The 21,902-nt window shown below is 43.6% G+C and overlaps 1 protein-coding gene across 1 annotated transcript in view; it reads right to left on the minus strand.

Annotated features, from left to right (window-relative positions):
• Nucleotides 1-511: 511 nt before the first annotated feature.
• The window catches only part of CAMK1 (calcium/calmodulin dependent protein kinase I), a 69,775-nt gene continuing 48,384 nt past the window's right edge, over nucleotides 512-21,902 (minus strand). Inside the window, exons 4-12 of the mRNA XM_060766534.2 lie at nucleotides 21,534-21,608; nucleotides 20,580-20,718; nucleotides 15,933-16,059; nucleotides 13,704-13,779; nucleotides 11,991-12,103; nucleotides 10,907-10,985; nucleotides 4,048-4,135; nucleotides 3,424-3,520; nucleotides 512-1,239 (exon numbers count right to left, since the gene is read on the minus strand). Of these exons, the coding sequence (XP_060622517.1) occupies nucleotides 1,181-1,239; nucleotides 3,424-3,520; nucleotides 4,048-4,135; nucleotides 10,907-10,985; nucleotides 11,991-12,103; nucleotides 13,704-13,779; nucleotides 15,933-16,059; nucleotides 20,580-20,718; nucleotides 21,534-21,608 (853 nt within the window). The 3' untranslated portion in view covers nucleotides 512-1,180. The remainder of the gene's footprint in view (nucleotides 1,240-3,423; nucleotides 3,521-4,047; nucleotides 4,136-10,906; nucleotides 10,986-11,990; nucleotides 12,104-13,703; nucleotides 13,780-15,932; nucleotides 16,060-20,579; nucleotides 20,719-21,533; nucleotides 21,609-21,902) is intronic.

Here is a 21,902-nt window from a genome sequence, read left to right on the forward strand (position 1 = left end):
TATAAAAATCCCATGATTTCCAATTGCAGGGACATACGAAGATTGAATAAAAAGTAATGCCTCTACCTTCGTAACTCCTCAACAGATGGCAGTACTGATATATGGTAGGTACTGGCTTGTTTAGTAGACTCTCCTATACAGTTCCATTTTGGCAGGAAGCCTTAGCATAGAATGGTTGTGTTGTTAAAGTGCAAAGTATCGAGCCCTGCGCAGACAGTCGGTCAGTGCAACTTAAGCAACATGCAGTCATTTAATTCTTGACATCAGAAGGTGTCACCTCAACATCTTTAAACTTACTCGCCCAATGGTGCACAGTACTCACATCAAAACAATCACCATAAATAGCTTGCATTCTCTGATGAATCTCCTTTGGGGTGACACCTTCTGCTGTCAAGAATTCAATGACTGCATGTTGCTTAAGTCACTTTGACTGACCGTCTGCGCAGGGTTCCATACTTCGCACTTTAACAACACAACCGTTCAATGCTAAGGCTTCCCGTCAAAATGGAACTGTAGAGGAGAGTCTACTGAACAAGCCAGTACCTACGGCATACCAGTACTGCCATCTGTTGAGGAGTTGCATTACTTTTCATTCAACCCTTGTACATTTGAAGATGCAAATTTTTGGCTCAGAATCAGGATATTCCTACACCTGAAAATCTTTTCTTTTTTTTTTTTGCCATTTGTAGCAATTGCTTCCCCATTTAAAGGGAATGGTGTTTGGCCACCCTCCTGTTTGCTGCAGGAACGTACTGTCTGGACGGGCCTTAAGACGTGTCTATATGCATGAAGGGGCAAAGAAGGTGCTGTGATTGTTGACTCAGACTAAAAGCTAAGGATAGGGTGGAACACAGCCAACAAGAAAGAGAGCTGTGACTGGCAGGAAACCATTTGGTGGTGAGAAACAGGAGGAACATCTCCAGGGAGCTGTGTCGCTGATGAAGGATCATGCCCTTGCCTCCAAGATTTAGGAGAATGTGGTTGGTCAAGGGGAGCTTTCCTTTCCCCTGCAGTAGGACTCAGCCGCACTTCACTGGGAGGGATGTGTCGGCAGTCCCAGCCGCTTCCCTGGCTCTACTTGTGGCAACATGGGAAGGCTGGGCTGGGAGCTGCCCACCCAGTGTGCGAGTTGGTGCTGGCACTGCCAGGTCTTCCTCTGTTCACTGGGGAACATTCAGTCCTAAGTCTGAGGATGAGAGCCGTTTCCCAAGGATTCCTCGCTGCTACTGGACGCCGAGCCTGAGAAGGAGGAAAGGATGGGTCAGGGCTGGGTTTATGAACAAAACATACAACAGCGACAACAAAGGAAGAGTGATCTGGCCTCTATTTGACCAGAAGGTTTGGTCTGACGAAAATACTCCACGGACAAATCGTTGGGTTTCATAGCTACTATGCCTAGTTCTGGGCTCCACAATCAAGAAGGATATTCACAAGCTGGAATGTGTGTGATCAAAGTGGTAAAAGGTCTGGAAATTATGCCCTGTGGTTTGGCTTAGAGATATGGGAATGGCTTAGGGCTGAGCAGGAGCCAACTTGGGCCCTCCAGGTGTTTTGGACTTCAACTCCCACAATTCCTAACAGCCAATAGGCTGTTAGGAATTGTGGGAGTTGAAGTCCAAAACACCTGGAGGGCCCAAGTTGGCCCATGCCTGGCTTAGGGAGTTGGGTATGTTTAACTTGGACAAGAGAAGGTTAAGTGGTGACAGGGTAGCCATGTATAAATATCTGAAGTGATGTCATATTGAGGAGGAGGCAAGCTTGTTTTCTGTTGCCTACAGACTAGGAGCAACAGATCCAAATTGCAGGAAGAGAGATTCCACCTAAACATTAGGAAGAATTTCCTGTCATTCAAAGCTATTCAAGAGTAGAATATGCTGCCTCGAATTGTAATGGAGCCTACAGATGTTTAAGAGGCTGGGTGTCCATCTATCTGGTGCAATGTAAAGAACAAGCCTCTTGAAAAATACTTTGAAAATATTTTAAGAAAATGCGTAAACAAAACTGCGTTGTTTTTAGACATCACAGAGGAGATTATATCTAAATCACCTAGCACTGTTTAGCCAAATGCTTCACTTGTCCTATGTGTCTGTCTATGGATGTATGTGGGCATAACAATTAAAATCGACTTTAAATAGCCACAGCTTCCTCCTTCAACCATAGTTATATGATAATATTAAGTAAAGGTTTCCCCTTGACATTAAGTCTAGTCGTGTCCAGCTCTGGGGGTTGGTGCTATCTCCATTTGTAAGCTGAAGAGCCAGCGCTGTCCGCAGACACCTCCAAGGGCATCTGGCCGGCATGACTGTAAGGAGCACCGTTAGCTTCCTGCCAGAGTGGTACCTATTGATCTACTCACATTTGCATGTTTTCGAACTGCTAGGTTGGCAGAAGCTTGGGCTAACAGTGGGAGCTCATACCACTCCCCAGATTCGAACTGACCTTTCGGTCAGCAAGTTCAGCAGCTCAGCGCTTTAACCCACTCTGACACCCAGGGCTCCCTAATGATGCCATTAACACTAAGCAAATATTTTGCCCAAAAACCATGCCCCGGGAAAATATGAGAGGAACCAGGAAGCTATGCGAAAAAAATGTCTATGTTTAGGAAGAAAAGGATGGGAAGGAACTCAACTGGGAATTGTTTCATCATTCAGTATCCATCTCCAGCTCATCCCTTGTTTGGGTATCAGCCAGCACGTCAACGACTTAAATCAAGAAATAGTTTTCTAAGATCTACAGAGACACTCGCTGGAACACCTCAGCAAGCAAGAGTCCAAAAGTGGCAGGCTCAAACCCAGAATCTCAACCAATGGCTGATACCAAATGAGAGACTTCCCCCTGGGCACACAGAAAACTGGGCGACTTGGAAGGCGCTGAACAGACTGCGCTCTGGCACCACGAGATGCAGAGCCAATCTTAAGAAATGGGGCTACAAAGTGGAATCCCCGGCATGTAAGTGTGGAGAAGAGCAAACCACTGACCACCTGCTGCAATGCAACCTGAGCCCTGCCACATGCAAAATGGAGGGCCTTCTTGCAGCAACAACAGAGGCACTCCAAGTGGCCAGATACTGGTCAAAGGACATTTAATCAACTACCAAGCTTGCAAACTTTGTGTTTTGTCTGTTTGTTTGTTTGTTTTGTTCTGTTAGAAATGTAATACAATTGTCTGGTTGCCCCTGACACGATAAATAAATATCCATCTCTATTTCTGTTTTGCAATTCCAAATCCATGTATACATACATTGATATGTGTTTGCGTGTACATATAAACAAAATACTTTGTTCAGTGTTTACCGCTTCTTAAGATTTCTTGGTATATCAAGGGTCATTGATCCAGAGTCTTGGCAATTAACACTCATGACCACTATCTGAACTTGAATTCACAGACATTGAATCCACTGGTGGTTGCAACGCTGCCTCTCACCATTGCTCTCCTGCATGGCTTGTCCAGGCCCCTCTTGGCTGGTTCCCAGCTGTAGTCTCCTCATATGCCGGACCACCGCAGTTGCATTGAAGGCTTGCTGCATAAGGAGGGAAGTGGGGGAAATCAGAGATGTCAAGGTAGATCACATTCTGTGCTAAACCAGGTAAATGCTGAAAAAGATTGATACCTTTTCTCACTCCCTACTCACTCCTGCCAGCAATTTGAGGCAAGAAAAGTAATATATATTTATTTGTAACTGTGTCACTCTGCTACGAATGAGTCTATCTTACCTCTCTGTTTTCTGCCTATTCCTGACAGCAACTGCAACATTTTATTCCCCTTATAGCTGCGTTTGTTTTCTAATTCTGAGATATATATTTTCTTTTGTTGTCTTTGAAAGAGCCAATCTTCAAACTATATTCAATATGTTGTCAAAGGCCTTCATGGCCGGAATCACTGGGTTGTTGTCAGTTTTCCGGGTTGTTGTGAGTTTGCTTCTAGAAGATGGCCATACAGTCTGGAAAACTCACAGCAATCCACTGTAGTGTATTATTTTGAGCAGAAAGTGATTTGGGACTCAGACATGAAGAAATCTTATCTCAAAGGTACAAAAGTTATGCTCACCTTCCACTTGCTCTTGGCAAAATTCTTTTTGATCTGCTCACTGACTGACTGGTGGATGTTCTTGTCCAAGGCGGTGTCTCCGGCAATCCTGTACAGGAGAGGGGAATCAGACTCATTCTTAACAAAGACACTGAGGAAATTCGTTTATTTCATTTATTTCAAACATTCGTACCTCGCCCTTCTACATCCGGCACAATTTGATGCCATTACATATAAATAATACATGCAGCAATACATATAAAAACACAGTAAATTGATCTTAAAATTAGTTTTAAAACAAAAAGTACATTAATGAAAGTGCAATAGTACTGGCTGTCTAGCCTTATGTAGAAACAAGTTCAGCAAGCACAACACAATTGGAAGCCTGTCCATAGTCCATTTCCCATAACATTATCATTATTACCATTGACAATTATCTGCCAGCTACCCAAAGGCCTGGTCCCATAACCGCATTTTCAATTTCCTCCTGAAGGCGAGGAGGGACGTTGTTGTCGCTGGGGAGCAAGTTCCACAGGCGGGGGGCCACCACTGAGAAGGCCCTGTTCCTCGTCCCCGCCAAGAGAAGGCCCTGTCCCTTGTCCCCGCCAAGAGCAGGGCCTCCCCAGAAGATCTTAAATCTCGAGGTGGAACTTAGAGGGAAATACGTTCGGACAGGTAAGCTGGGCTGGAGCCGTATAAGGCTTTGTAGGTCAAAACCAGCACTTTGAATTGTGATCAGAATTGGACCGGCAGCAAGTGGAGCTGACATATCAGAGGGGTGAGGAAGTATATAGACTTTACACCAAATCAATCGAATGCAGTTTTCTACTTCAGTGGTCCTCAATCTGAACTGCCCAATATTTTGGATTTTGTTTACCAGAAGCAAGTATGGCCAATGATTAAGGTTTTTGGAAATTCGAAACCACAGCACTAGCAAAGTCAAGGTTGAGAACCAATGGTTTCATAGAATCAAAAAGTTGGAAGAGACCTCATGGGCCATTCAATCCAACCCCCTGCCAAGAAGCAGGAATATTGCATTCAAATCACCCCTGACAGATGGCCATCCAGCCTCTGTTTAAAAGCTTCCAAAGAAGGAGCCTCCACTACACTCCGGGGCAGAGAGTTCCACTGCTGAACGGCTTTCACAGTCAGGAAGTTCTTCCTCGTGTTCAGATGGAATCTCCTCTCTTGGTTTATAACAGTGGTGTCCAACCTGTGGCAATCCAGGTGTTTTGGGCATAATATCTCGGGAATTCTGTAGCATTGGATAAGCTTTTAAGGTCTTCTGGGAGTTAAGAGTCCCAAATGCCTGAAGGACCAACTGGACATGATTGGCCTCTAACACTGTGGCATAGACACCAAGAACTGGGAAGCTCTGGCCCTTGAGTTCTTTAATTGGAGGTCAGCTGTGACCAGCAGTGCTGCGGAATTCAAAGAGGCATGAATGGAGGGCAAAAAGGGAGAAACGTGCCAAGAGGTCAGCGCGTCAAGCCAACCCTGACCAGGACCGCTTTCCACCTGGAAACCGATGCCCTCACTGCGGAAGAAGATGCAGATCAAGAATAGGTGTCTACAGCCACCCACGTTTCCACCACCAAGACACTACACTTGGAGGGCCATCATCCTCGGACTACAAGGGATTGTGTAAGTGAGTAAAGTACTAACACTAGTAGTCAACAGTTCTCCAGAGGTTACACATAAAATTACATATAGCTCTAAGATCCTTAGGGGAAGACTTTCTCTCGGTCCTGCCATTATTACAGGCTCAGCTGGAGAGGGACATAAAGGACAGCCTTCTCCTTTAAACAGAGGCTGGATAGCCATCTATCGGTGGTGCTTTGATTTTGCTTTCCCTGCATGGCAGGGGGTTGGAATGGATGCCCTTTGGGGTCTCTTCCAACTCATTGATTCCATGATCGCTCCCATTCTCTGAACTTCCTCTTGCAGGAGGCAAGGCTGGTCCCTTCCCTGCTTTCCTCTTGCCAACTGGCAAAAACAGTCCTATTAAAGCAGGCTTTTAAATGCGTAAGCAAGAGGGCTTTTTATGGGAATGTTCTGTTCTCTTAAACAAAATTATTGTGACATTTTAAAAATGGATATGGAAGCTACCGCGGGTTTCTCTGTGAGAGAAAGGCAGCATATAAAGTGCAATAAATAAATACAAAGAGGCAAAGTGTTGAGCTTGCAGGGAAGTGATTATGAATTGTAAATACTTGTTATTATAGTAATAGTAAAGGTAAAGGTTTCCACTTGATATTAAGTCTAGTAGTTGATTCCAACTCTGGGATTGTGCTCATCGCAATTTCTAAGCCGAAGAGCTGCCGTTGTCCATGGACATCTCGAAGGTCATGTGGCCAGAATGACTGCATGGAGTGCCGTTATATAAATAATGTTCTATTATTATTATTATTATTATTATTATTATTATTATTACCATCATCTCGCAGAAGCAGTACCTATTGATCTACTCACATTTGCTTGTGTTCAAACTGCTAGGTTGGCAGAAGCTGGGGCTAACAGCAGTAGCTCACCCTGCTCCCAGGATTCAAACCACCAACCTTTCGGTCAGCAAGTTCAGCGGTTTAACCCACTGAACCACCGGAGGCTCCCATTATAGTAATAGGTTGAACTATTTCTTTTAAACATGATAGTGAATGTTTCAGCATGTCTGTCTGTACATGCGTATGTACTGATTCTATTTTACTTTTCATGTCTGGAATTATCTGTTTCCCTCCTATCATTGTATCCAGTTCTGTTGTCTGCAAAATTGTGTTTAGACTATAATTTGCATTACAGCTCCTCAAAATCTCTGGAAGTAAAGCTGGAGACTGAACCCAGGAACCTTCTGCAAAACTTTACCATTGAAATACAATCTCCCCTACTCGATTTCTTTTCCTCACTGCACACCATTGCATGCAACAATATAATACAGCCAAGACATTGCAGGGATGAGATCCCAATTATTTTGGGATCAGTAGTGTTTTTAGCATCATCTACGCCTGTGTCCCTGGCATTAATATTTGGACATAATTTAGCTGCAGTCCCCATAATTGTAGGATAATTGGATTTTCCTAGTAGCACCATAAAGCCAGTGTAGTGCTTTGAGCATTGGACCATAACTCTGGAAAACAGGGTTCAAATCCCTGTTTGTCCATAGGAACTCATTAGATGACTTTGGGGGTATTGACACACTCTTGGCCTCAGAGGAAGGCAAAGGAAACTCCCTTCTGAACAATTTTTGTTAGGAAAACCCTGTGATAAATTGGAAAAGACTTTAAAGCAAACCACAACAACATATTTTTCTCTCTGCTATGATCCAAACAAAGTGTTTAAGGATAGATTACTCTTGATGTGGCAAGATCCAACGGCTTCTTCAAGCGTCCTGTTTTATATAGGATCTGGTCCTTTTGATAGAACATTAGAAACAAAAAGGCATAATGGCAAGAGATGTGTGATGAGTGATAGGCAGTGGAGCAATGTGATGATAACAACAACAACAACAACTCCTCTGACATGAGCCAGTAAAGGTGGCCCCAGTGGTCATCGGCACACTGGGTGCAGTGCCTAAAGACCTTGGCCTGCACTTAAACACAATCGGTGGTGACAAAATTACCATCTGCCAGCTGCAGAAGCCACCTTACTGGGATCTGAACGCATTATTCGCCAATACATCACAAAGTCCTAGACACTTGGGAAGTGTCCGACATGTGATCCAATACAACAGCCAGCAGAGTGATCTTGTCTGCTGTGGACTCATCTTGTTGTGTTTCAAATAACAATAATCGATGTTGCAGTTCCAGGTGGCAGCAGGATTGAATAGAAACAACTGGAAAAGCTGACACAATATGAGGATTTAAAGATTGAACTGCAAAGACTCTGGCACAAGCCAGTCAAGGTGGTCCCAGTGGTCATCGGCACACTGGGTGCAGTGCCTAAAGACCTTGGTCTGCACTTAAAAACAATTGGCGCTGACAAAATTATCATCTGTCACCTGCAAAAGGCCACCCTACTAGGATCCGCACTCATTATTCGCTGATACATCACACAGTCCTAGACACTTGGGAAGTGTCCGACGCATGATCCAATACAACAGCCAGCATAGTGACCTTGTTTGCTGTGTACTAATCTTGTTGTATTTCTAACAACAACAACAACAACAAGCCAGTCAAGGTGGTCCCAGTGGTGATTGGCACACTGGGTGCAGTGCCTAAAGACCTTGGCCTGCACTTAAACACAATCGGCACTGAGAAAATTACCATCTGCCAGCTACAGAAGGCCACCTTACTGGGATCTGCATGCATTATTCTCCGATACATCACACAGTCCTAGACACTTGGGTAGTGTCCGACATGTGATCCAATACAACAGCCAGCAGGGTGTCTGCTGTGGACTCATCTTGTTGTGTTTCAAATAATAATAATAATACTCTGGCACAAGCCAATCAAGGTGGTCCCAGTGGTGATTGGCACACTGGGTGCAGTGCCTAAAGATCCTGGCCTGCACTTAAAAACAATCAGCGCTGACAAAATCACCATCTGTCAGCTGCAAAAAGCCACCGTACACAGTTCTGCACGCATTATTCACTGATACATCACACAGTCCTAGACACTCGGGAAATGTCCAACATCTGATGCAATACATCAGCCAGCATAGTGATCTTGTTTTCTGTGTACTAATCCTGTTGAGTACCTAATAATAATCATCATCATCATCATACAAAAGCCAGCATAGTGATCTTGTTTGCTGTGTACTAATCTTGTTGTCTATCAAATGGTTGTTGATGTTGTTGTTGTTACCACTACTAATACTATCTGCCTCTCCCTGCGACTTGAGAAAGAAAACAAGTCAAATATATATGTTTTGGAAGCCCTGCTCCCTAATGAAGCCATGTATAGTTATTAACAACTTCTACATTCAAGCTTATTTAAAAATATAATTCTTAGGAAGCCTAATTGTGCACCAGATGCAGTCATTGTAACATTATTACTCATTCATGTTTCCAATGTTTACATTTAAACATACTGATTTTTTTCCCCTTCTGCATAGACCAATTTAGGACCAGGCTGTTAATATACTAATATAATAAATTTGCATTAATTATTTCAAAAACACACTTCATTATCTTTCAACATGTTTGCCCTCAAGGCAGCTTCTGACAACGGAAAACATTACAAAGCTATACTATGTATGTAAAGAAAAGCATAGGGGAAAACAAAATAAACCAGCATGTTATCAATGAAATCCTTGAAGTTAAAGGCCTCCAAGCGCATGAGCATGCAGAGAGATCATAGTGAGACAAGCTGTTGATCCATCTGGTTTGGCAACGTCTAGTGGAGTAGGTGGTTGCTCCATCTGGTCCAGTAAACTTTACCAGAGCAATGAGTAAACCCTATTCTGGTTGACAGTGGCTCCCCCAAGGATCCATAGCAGCTGTTTTTTGAACCTTGTCACTAAGTGGAGCCTTTAGGTAATTAATGATTTTCTGCAGGGAGTTGGGAAATCTGAGGGCCCTTCCACACATTCCTTTATCCCAGAATATCAAGGCAGAAAATCCCATATTATCGGTGGACTCAGTTAACCCAGTTCAAAGCGGATATTGTGGGATTTTCTGCCTTGATATTCTGGGATATAGGGATGTGTGAAAGGCCCTGATCCTCCAGTATTTAGTCTTACAATGACCATCAGTTCCCACTTGACCTGGAAAACTGCAGACATTGTGGCCAAAATATCTGCAAGTTGAAAAGTTACCCACTCCTGTTTTGAGCTGTAGTCCAACAGCATCTGCCTTAGTTAGACCACACCTGGAATACTGTGTCCAATTCTGGGCACCCCAATTGAAGAGAGATATTGACAAGCTGGAAGGTGACTAAAATGATCAAGGGTCTGGAGAACAAACCCTATGAGAAGCGGCTTAAAGAGCTGGGCATGTTTAGCCTACAGAAGAGAAGACTGAAAGGAGACGTGATAGCCATGTATAAATATGTGAGGGGAAGGCATAGGGAGGAGGGAGCAAGCTTGTTTTCTGCTGCCCTGGAGACTAGGACGCGGAACAATGGCTTCAAACTACAGGAAAGGAGATTCCACCTGAACATTAGGAAGAACTTTACGACTGTGAGAGCTGTTCAGCAGTGGAACTCTCTGCCCCAGAGTGTGGTGGAGGCTCCTTCTTTGGAAGCTTTTAAACAGAGGCTGGATGGCCATCTGTCGGGGGTGCTTTGAACGCAATTGTCCTGCTTCTTGGCAGAATGGGGTTGGACTGGATGGCCCACAAGGTATCTTCCAACTCTAGGATTCCATGATCTAGAAGACCATTCTTCACCCAGGCCCATGATACCCAGGGTGTATCTACACTGTTGAATTAATGAAGTTTTTCCCCGCTTTAGCTGTGTGCTTTCATTTCAGGCAATTTCAGACAATTGCATACATTTCTGCCAACAATGAACACAAATCACCAGACAAATGGATACATTTCTGCCAACAATGAACAAGTTTTCTGAAGCCATCAGGGAAGAAGTCTGTGCGCTTTCTTTTTCAGGCGCCAGCATCCTAGGTAACCATCGTGCACAGATCTTCCGATAACCAAGCAAAGCTATGGCATCATAGGAGTTGTAGTTTGGTGAGGTACCAGCACTCTCGGTCAGAGAAGGATAGAGACATGGTAAAGCTACTATTCCCATGAGTGGGGTCAAACTACATTAATTCTCCAGTGTAGATGTACCCTTGGTGCAATCAGATGGAAGGCCCACTGAGTTCAATAAGATGAACTCCAATGTATACGGATCAAACATTGCAGTCTAATTTTCCTGTTTTACAAATGGACAGCAAGAGGCAAGTGACTTATACAAAACCAAGCAACAGATAAGACTCTCAAATCCTTTACCATGGGTGATCTAGTGCCTGCTCACAAGTGAACCGCTTCTTGGGATCCCTCTCCATTAAATGCCGGATAAAATCTTTGGCTAGGAATAGAAAACAAAAGGAATAATGACGTGAGGTTAATCACAGTTTCCCTCCCTCCAGCACACACACACACACACACACACACACACACACACACACACACACACATATATATATATATACATGCGTGCACACACACACACACAAGGATTGAATGAAAAGTAATGCCTCCACCTTCTTTACTTGGGTTTGGATGGGAATATTTTAATAAATCAAACGCAGAAATAATTCTTAGAATGTGCTCTTTAACTACCACTATTCACTTTTCCACATAATCACCAGACAATTGGATACATTTCTGCGAACAATGAACAAGGTTTCTGAAGCCGTCACAGAAGAAGTTGACACTCTGTTTCTGCAACCAGCGTCTCACAATTCTCTCATCCTGGGTACCCATAGTGCACAGATCTTCCGGTAGCCAAGCAAAGAACTAATGTGACCCACATGTTCTTGTGAAATACTGATTATGCTTGATATTTCTCTGATACGATGATCGTCCTGAATCAATCTGTCAGCCTTTTGCATGTGAAACTTGGTGGTTGCTGTCACAGGATGTCCAACTCTTTGTTTGTCATGCAAGTCAAATGTTCCCACCTCAAAATCTTTAAACTTACTTGCCCAACGAGGCACAGTACTCACATCACCACAAACACCATAAACAGCTTGCATTCTCTGATGAATCCCCTTTGTGGTGACACCTTCTGCTGTCAAGAATTCAATGACTGCACGTTGCTTAAGTCACATTGACCGACCGTCTGCGCAGGGTTCCATACTTTGCACTTTAACAACACAACCGTTCAATGCTAAGGCTTCCCGCCAAAATGGAACTGTAGAGGAGAGTCTACTGAACAAGCCAGTACCTGCCGCATACCAGTACTGCCATCTGTTGAGGAGTTCCGAAGGTGGAGGCCTTACTTTTCATTCAACCCTCATATATAAGAGAGAGAGAGAGAGAGAGAGACTTGATTTCAATGTTTAGAGACACCAGCACTTCTTTTCCTCACCTGAATCGGATATGTCATCCCAGTAAGGAGAGTCGAATTCATACTCGGCCTTCAGGATCTGCTCAAAAAGCTTTGTGTCATTCTCATCATAAAACGGAGGATAGCCGCACAATCTGCGGACAGAAAAAAGTGGGTACAGGGCAAGTGTGACAACAAGGCCTGAGGGAAGGTATTGAAGGGAGAAATGCAGCCTGTAAATGGACCAAACAGTGTGGAGAAGTGAGGTAAATGCATCGGAGAGGGAGAGAGATAAAAAGCAGGTTATTTCTTCACCTATATATACAGTGTGTATAGAAAGCAGACGCTGGGGCTATATTTATTAGGTTCCCAGGTTTTTGTCTAGACATGGTACCCAGGATCCTACTAGTGACATAAGACACAGCAAACCTTCAGTTGCACCACTGCATGTGCTTAAATACAGAACTTCTTAACCTTTGACCATCTAGGTATTTTGGACTTCAGCTGCCTCAATCTCTGACTCTTCACCATGCTGAAGCCCAAAGCACTGGGAAGATCAACATTTGAGAACCACTCAAAAATCTGTGAATCAACATTGCAGAAGGAGATATCTGTTACCTCCTTGTGCATCATTTGCCACATACAACTACAGGTGGACAGCAAGAGAGATGTAAAGATGGGCTTAAAGAAATGTGGAATAAACCTTGAGAACTGGGAAGCCCTGGTCCTCAAGCATTTTAACTGGAGGTCAGCTGTTACCAACAGTGTTATAGATTTTGGGGAGGTGCGAACATCCTTGCAGACAGCCAATTCTCTCACACCAGAAGCGACTTGCAGTTTCTCAAGTTGCTCCTGACACATAAAAAAAACTGATCCAGGCAATCAGAATTTTCAAAATCATCATAATCATAATTACTCCCTGCAGCACTACAATTGTGAAAAGGAGCACTTGGTGAACTCCTCCAATCTAGGCATTTATGAAAAATATAGGAACCTCCTTCTCACAGGAGAAAGTACATCCCTTTCGTAGCACAAAGACAAGGAAACACAAGGCATACCACTTGGGAGACTATAGGAAGAGTAGCCCAAAATAGTATTGGTTTTGCCATTTTGAAAAAGTAGTAGCAGAGAGAGAAGAGAGATTACATCCCAAACTGAATAGTTTTAAAGAAAATGTTGGCTGTGTATTCCGGCATGTTGCATGGTTGGATTGGACGGCCTTTATGGTCCTTTCCAATTCCTTTGATACTATCAAATTTGCTTTAAATGCGATTTTCCTGCTTCTTGGGAGGGGGTTGGACTGGATGGCCGACAAGGTCTCTTCCAACTCAGATTCTATGATTCTATGAAACCTCTAATGCAGTAGATTCCAGAACAGTGGCCATATAAACAACCTTTTAAGCCACATGCATGGAAATAAACAGACATGTGACATACAAACAGGATGGAGACAGCAAGCCATCCCTCCCTCCTTCAGGAAAGACAGGAAAGACGGCCACTCTCTGCCTTTCTTCTTCCACATAGAAGCTGCCTTATATTGAATCATAATGTTAGTCCATGTAGCCCAGTTTTTGTCAACTCCAACTGGCCTCAGGAATGCCTCATGCAGGATTCCTTAATAATTCCAGTTGTAGATGACCACTATTTCCAGGTAGTCTGCCACCCAGATACTAAGCAGATCTGACTCTGCTAAACTTCTGACAGCTGATAAAATGGGATGTTTTAGGTGGGGTGGAGGATCAGTTTAATACGTACAAGATGTAAGCTATCACGCCAATAGACCAGCAATCCACTGCTTTGCTGTAAGGCTTCTGGGCCAACACCTCTGGAGCTGGATCAGAGAGGAACCATGGAAAAAGAAAGAAGAAAATGTGGCCATTAGAAATTGAAGAACCATATTGGACCTCACACTCTTGGAAAAGAGAATTCCTATAGGTTTGAGTTGTTCACCCTTGTGTATAAGGGATGCCACTATATATATAACGGGACTTGAGCAGCCAATGGGTTAAACCCATCGCGGTGGTGCAATGGGTCAAACGCTTGTGCTGCTGAACCACTGACCTGAAGGTTGGCAGAACTACTGACCTGAAGGTTGGCAGTTCCAGCTCCTGCCAACCTAGCAGTTCAAAAACATGCAAATGTGAATAGATAAATAGGTACTGCTTCAGCGGGAAAAGGCAAAGAAACACTCCAAGCAATCTTGCTAGCCACGGCTTTGGAGGTGACAAAACAGGCTCCTCGGCTTGAAAATGGAGAAAGCACCTTCCCAAGCCCAGAGATGAGCACCACCTCCAGAAACCGGAAATGAAAGGAGAAGCCTCTGCCTTTGTGTTTGTGTGCCTCATTGTATATGATTGTAAATGCATTGAATGTTTGCCTATGTATGTAAATGCTGTGATCCACTCTGAGTCCCCTAGGGGAGAAGGGCGGAATGTAAATAACGTGTATTATTATTATTATTATTATTATTATTATTGATTTGAGCATACATAGGGAAGGGTCCTGGGACCAGATCCTGTTGGATACCAAAGACCTACTGCACAACTTCCGTTTCAGGAAGAGGCTATCAAGAGGAATGCTTCCCTAATACATTCCTTCTGCACAGAAAACTAGCTGGTCATGGAGAAGGACCCTTTTCCTGAAAAAGGACCCCAAGTTTTGGATCTGAAAGTTTCATCCCAACTTGTTGCCTGAAGGAAAGCTGTTTCACTTCAATGGGCTAATTTTGATTTGGTGTAGACGGGTACAGAAGAATTCAAATCCACATGAGGATTCCTCCACCTGGCTTAGTTCAGGCAAGGATTGATCTCCTCACCCACCTACCACAATCAGTATATTGAAAACTGTGGCCCAAAAACAAAAGCACTTTCTCCAAACAACATCTTCAGTTCTCTCATCTTCTACAACTCAGCAAACCTGGTTGATTGTGAAAATCTGAGTAGGATGATGAAAAATAAAATATGCATTTTGATCAAGGTAATAAACTCTTGCCTGAATTAAGCCAGGTACACCACTTTTCCTAGATCTAACGGGCTCCATCTACATTGCCATATAATGCTGTTTGAAACTGCATTACATTTTCAGTGTACATCAATATAATGCTGCTTATCTCTACTGAATTGCATTTTGAATGGGGCCACTGTGACACAGGCAGTTAAACCACTGAACTGCTGAACTTGCTGACCAGAAAGTCGTCGGTTCAAATCCGCAGGATGGGGTGAGCTCCTGTTGTTAACCCCAGCTTCTGCCAACCTAGCAGTACGAAAACATGGAAATGTGAGTAGATCAATAGGTACTACTCCGGCGGGAAGATATTATTTTTTTGTTGTGTCAGAGCGACCTGAGAAACTGCAAATCGCTTCTGGTGTGAGAGAATTGGCCGTCTGCAAGGACGTTGCCCAGGGGACGCCCGGATGATTTTTGATGTTTTATCATCCTTGTGGGAGGCTTCTCTCGTGTCCCCGCATGAGGAACCGGAGCTGATAGAGGGAGCTCATCTGCCTCTCCCCGGATTCGAACCTACAACCTGTCGGTCTTCAGTCCTGCCAGCACAGGGGTTTAACCCACTGCGCCACTGGGAAGGTAACAGCACTCAATGCAATCATGCCAGCCACATGACCTTGGCGGCGTCTATGGACAACACCGGTTCTTTGACTTAGAAATGGAGGTGAACACCAAACCTCAGAGTCAAACACGACTAGACTTAATGTCAAGGGGAAACCTTTACCTTTACTGCTTTACAAGTCTACACTGACCATGCAATGCAGTTTCAAAATGACTTATATGACAGTGTAGATAACCTTAATATAATAGAGTTTAACATTCAATGAGAAATACTGTTCATAACTCTTCGGCACCGCCACCATCCATTTGGAGTGAAACACACCAATAATACAAGCCTGCCATTTTCAGGAAGGGGAAGGTAGGTTGTATGGAAGACAGCTATTTCCTGGTTTCAAAAAGGAAAAATCCCTCGGAGCTCACCTACATAGCCAGGAGTCCCACACGCCGTGGACATGACGCTGCCTGAGCCTTCTATCTTGGATAGCCCGAAATCGCTGATCATGATCTTGGAGTCTTCATCCAAACTGTAATAGAGCAGGTTCTCAGGCTGAAAGAATTGGATGGGAGAAGAAGAGGCGGAAAAAGGAGTAGATAGAATTAAACACAAAATGTCATGTTACAGAATCAGATCCACAAAGATATCTTCAAGAGGATAAGGCAGGCATGGGCAAACTTGGGCCCTCCAGGTGTTTTGGACTTCAACTTCAACAATTGTGGGAGTTGAAGTCCAAAACACCTGGAGGTCCCAAGTTTGCTCATGCCTGGGATAAGGAAAAATATTTCTTAAATACGTACATATTAAAATGCTTAGCTGATAACCTGTGTGAAACCTACATGCCATCCAAGATGCCCAGGCATTTCACTATTGAACTAAAGCCTGGTGCCATAAATTTGGGGTGAATCATGGCAACCTCTTGATGAACATCAGTAGCAAAGGACAAAATGTGCCTCGATCTGGAAGAAAAAAAACCATGACAACACAAAGCTCCCTTTATTATTGTTTACTGCTGGGCAAGGCTAGGCATGCAGTTGCTCTGAACAGCAGGTTCCAGGAGGGATGCCCTTTTCCCAGGCTCCAAATCTCACCTCTGCTCACCAATTTTAAAATGCCTCAATGGCTGGAACAGCCACAAGGATGTTATCAGAAAGACCTAGATAAGAGAATGGACAGAGAACCAAAGCAGGCTTGGATTTCCAGCCAGTCAAACAGGTTTGAGTCTCCTGAAGGAAAAAAAGATAAGGACAGAATTTGTTAAAAGGGTGGACTTGCGTTAAAACACTACTTCCTTGTGAAGGGAGTTTGGCACAATGTCATAATTGCAAACCAATCTCAGCCTGTGCCGTGATTTCCCAGGCTTTGCTTGCTATTGCAGAAAGCAGACTTGCCTTGTTTTCTTGGACCATTGCTTCTTAAACTGTGGGTCCCGACCCAAATGGGGTCCCTTTGTTGGAGTCACGAAAAAATGTGGCAAGCAGCAAAATTCACAATAATAATAACAATAATAATAATAATAATAATAATAATAATAATCTTTATTTATACCCCACCACCATCTCCCCAAGGGGACTCGGGGCGGCTTACATGAAGCCAGGCTCAACAATTACAGAAAAACAGATATACAACATAAAAATACATCAATAAAATATAATGAAAATAATAACACCTAATAATTAAAAAAAATAAAACAAAGTAAACACACAATCTATGTATATAATAAAAGTCAGTGTTTGTATGTGGAGGGACGGTGTATGTCGCAGCTTTCTGATTGGCTGCCAATTTCACAGGCCACTGTGACCAGCACGGATTATGGACCTGGACCAAACTTGACACACATAATCCCACATGACCCCCTTTATGTCCTGGGGAGGTTTGGGGGAGGACGGACAAGAGATGATGGGATTTGTAGTATTTTCAAACCCATCGGTTCCCACTGTGGCCCCCAACGAAGACTGATAAAGACCAAACTTGGCACACAGAACCCCCATGACCCACTCTACATCCTAGTGCACTTCCACAGAGGACAGACCATGGACTTCAAGTACCTCCACTCACTTCCCAAGACTGCTGCAAACCTCATCTAATGACTGATCATGACCAAACTTGACACACAGAGCCCCCATGAGCCACTCTACATCCCAGTGCTGTTTGGAGGAGGACGGATGATGGATGATGAGACTTGCAGTACCTTCACTCACTTCCTGAAACCACAGCGACACTCATCCAAATACCAATAAAGACCAAACTTGGCACAGAGAGCCCCCATGGCCAACTCAACATTCTGGTGAGGTTTGAGGGAGAACAGACTATGGATGATGGGACTTGCAGTACCTTAACTCACTTTCTGATACTACTGTGACCCTCATCCAATGAATGATCAAGACCAAACTTGGCACACAGAGCCCGCATGACCCACTGTCCATCCTGGTGCAGTTTGGAGGAGGATGGATGGGACTTACACTACCTTCACTAACTTGCTGAGACCACTGCGAGCCATATAAATAACAGATAAAGACCAAACTTGATACACAATTCCTTTTTCAAATAACCCAGGCAGTGCCAGGTCCCCAAGCTAGTGTAATAAAAAATCACAATCATTGAACACAATGGGCAGGGCCAGTTGCAAAAATTAAAAGTTTAAAACTCCAAATGAGATGAGTAATGTAGTGTATCTGGAGGGAGGTTCAGGTGGGACAAAACAATTCTGAGGATGCCTGCCATAGATGCAGACAAAACATCAGGAGAGAATGCTTCTGGAACATGGCCATACAGCCTGGAAAACTCACAACAACCAAATGGCAAAAGATTTCTAAATGCCACCCATTTACATAAAATCATTAATACACTGAATAAATCCATATACTCAGGACCATCGATCAACAGGCCCATTGCACTGTCCAACAGACATTTTGGTGCCTCAAATGTTAGCCCTGTTTCTGGGTATATTTGTCCTGCTGATTCCAAAAATGGCACCACTTTCCTCTTTTCGGCTCTAGTTTTTGATATATAGATATAGCTTTTTATATGGGCAAGCAGGTGGTGACTAGTAGATGGAATATGTTCTATCTACTAGTCACCATCTGCCTGCCCATACAAAACCATGATAACCATATCTAAGAAAATAGAGCTGATGCGGTCTATCCAAAGCAATTTTCTGAATGAGTTCCCAAAAACTTCCAGAAATAGGCCTAAAAACAAAGACACCAAGAAAAACATACTCTTGTTGGTCTGTGTTAACTCTGCCTCCTTTTTAAAGCTTTTTTGGAGCATGTAAAACAATCAGTTGGTGGGTGTGTTAACTGAAAAATGCAAAGCATGAAGCTGATTGGTTGAATCATGCCTGAGAGGCTAGCTGAACCTGGGAGTTTTGGCAACAGTTACATGTTTTGCTGCACAGGAAGCTTACCAAGTCAGTTCCTGGGCTGCTAGAAGAAGGTCCCTCACATAGACACCTAAGGACATTTGAATCTCTCTCAAAAGGACATTGTGTAAGTCAAGGCAACTGTTCACATGACTGTATATATGTCATACTGCATAACAAAGAGTAAACACCTTATTCTTTACTAATCATCGGTGTGGCGTATCTTTTCTCTAGCAAGACAATGTGTGGATTGGTAAAGATGTGAACGATCTGTGATTTTCATTCTGCCACATCTTTGTGGTTAATAATCTGAATAAATAACTAAAATCAGGCCATCATCCCATCCAGCACCAGCCGTCAATAGACCAATTAATCTCTGCTTCCTTGTCGTTTTTGTATGGGGTTTTCTCTCCTTTTTCACAGAAGGATCGAAACAGCTCTATGCTGGTAAGGACCACCTTCTCTTTTTGTTCTGTTCAGCTGACAAGAAAACAGCTGTTGTGTCATCCTGCCCCTTTCTAATTTTTATTTTTCCAGCTGGAGTGAATGCCAGCATACAGCCCAAAGACTTATTGTTAAAACAATAATAAATGTTCTGCTTCAAAAGAAACTATAAAGAACTTCCTCAAAGCAATCATGGAAGCCTTGGCACTCCTGCACTGAAATCATTCAAATGTTTTCAGAGAGAGCAATCAAACCTTGGCATCTCCAGCTTGTGCAACACAGTGCCAACTGCTCTGTAAAGATGCCCAAGTCTCTGACGGTCAGCGCATTCCATACTACACAGTTAGAGCACTTTCATACCACTTTAACTACAATGGTTCCACAATGGAATTTCAAGTTCTGTAGTGTGGAGACATCCAAAGAAAGGGGGCAGGGAACGTCCCCAACAATACAGTAAATACAACAGTTCTAAGTGCAAGCGATTTCCAATGTCCTGTTCTCTGTAAAACTAGAAAATTGGGGAGTGAAAAGGAATTCATAGGCAGCCTCTGTTTAAAAGCCTCCAAACACTCCGGGGCAGAGAGTTTCACTGCTGAACAGCTCCGACAGTCAGGAAGTTCTTCCTCATGTTCTGGTGGAATCTCCTTTCCTGTAATTTGAAGCCATTGTTCCAAATCCTAGTCTCCAGGGCAGCAGAAAACAAGCTTGCTCCCTCCTCTCTATGACTTCCTCTCACATATTTCTACACGGCAATCATGTCTCCTCTCAGTCTTCTCTTCTTCAGGCTAAACATGCCCAGTTCTTTAAGCCGCTCCTCATGGAGGCTCTTCTCCAGACCCTTGATCATTTTAGTCACCCTCCTCTGGACACATTCCAGCTTGTCAACATTTCCCTTCAATTGGGGTACCCAGAATTGGACACAGTATTCCAGGTGTGGTCTAACCAAGGCAGAATAGAGGGGTAGCATGACTTCCCGAGATCGAGACACTATACCCCTATTGATGCAGGCCAAACTCCCATTGGCTTTTTTTGCTGCCACATCACATTGTTGGCTCATGTTTAACTTGTTGTCCACGAGGACTCCAAGATCTTTTTCACACGCACTGCTCTCCTTTTTTAAAACCTGTAAGATGTATACACCCCAAACTCAGGAATATTACATAGAGGACTACAACATCCAGGATCCCTTGGAAGGAAGGAAGGACTTCTTGACAGCAATATAGCTATTCCAAGCAGATGTCCCTATAGAGGTATAAACACCCACCTTGAGATCGCGATGGACGACACCCATGTCATGGAGATATTTTACAGCGTCAAGGATCTGTCGGATGAGCTTGCTGGCATCTCGCTCAGTGTAAAAGCCTTTCTCCACTATCCGGTCAAAGAGTTCCCCACCTGAAACCCTGCAAAGAGGGAGGAAGACCACAGATGAAACCCATCCTGAGAAGAAATAGGTTAAGAAGGTACAACCAAAGGAACATCATTCATGACTGAATAGCTATTCCAAAGGCAGAGCAGAAAATAATTATTCCCATCATAAAAGAGCCCTCCAACAATGCATTTTGAGATGCACTGTACTCAAAAACTAGTCGGGAAAATGTTATTTTCCTCAGTATGATTGCATTTTCCTGCTGTAGTTGGGAAAGGACTTAATGGGTCTCCCACCACACACACACACACACACACACACACACACACACACACACAGAGCAATATAGACCTGAGAAAACAATTAACCATTTTCCTGCCTGTTTATTATACTCCAAAGCAATAGGTGTCTGTCTTGCTCTGCCTAATGTTGAATCCAGCTCTGAATGATCCAGGTTATTTTTGAAGGCTTTCATGGCCACACTTGCTTTAAACCAGGCATCCTCAAACTGCGGCCCTCCAGTGTCAGGAATTCTGGGAGTTGAAAGCCCAAATAGCTGAAAGGTCGCAGATTGAGGATGCCTGCTTTAAACAGATAAGAGTGATTTCTCCCACCCTGGACAATCCATAGGTATATATACACTCCACTTGCTTCACTGCCAACAGAACTTCTGAAGATGCCAGCCACAGGTGCAGGTCAAACATTAGGAGAGAATGCTACTGGAACAAGGCCATACAGCCCCAAAACCTCACAACAACCCTGATCAAGATTGGCTTCAAGGCATGCAAAGAAACTGAGAGCATGCCACACTCTTGTCTCCATCCCTCCCCTTCCCCACCTTGCACTTACAGCTGCATAATGAGGTAGAGGTGTCCCCCGCTCTCATAGATGTCATCCAGAGCCACAATGTTGGGGTGCTTGATCCTGCCAGAAAAAAAGAGAGTCTTTTGATGTGGGGTACTCTTGCCTCTTTAAATTGTTCTGGAAGAGCCCTTTGTTTGTAAAATATGGGAAACCATGGGCACAGTATAACTGCTTTAAAGAACTTAAAACTATGTAAAACCAGTTCAACAAAATGAAAACCAATTCAATGAAAATGGTTAAACTGTATTATATGGCAGTGTTGATGGGGTCAGAGCTGTGAACCAGAGTCAAATCTTGCCAGGTTTCCTTTAGTTTGCTTTAGGTGATTTGCCCAGCTACTCCATTCCTTATTGA

This window comes from Anolis sagrei, chromosome 2 (assembly GCF_037176765.1).
Source record: "Anolis sagrei isolate rAnoSag1 chromosome 2, rAnoSag1.mat, whole genome shotgun sequence".
NCBI classification, from domain to species: Eukaryota; Metazoa; Chordata; class Lepidosauria; order Squamata; family Dactyloidae; genus Anolis; species Anolis sagrei.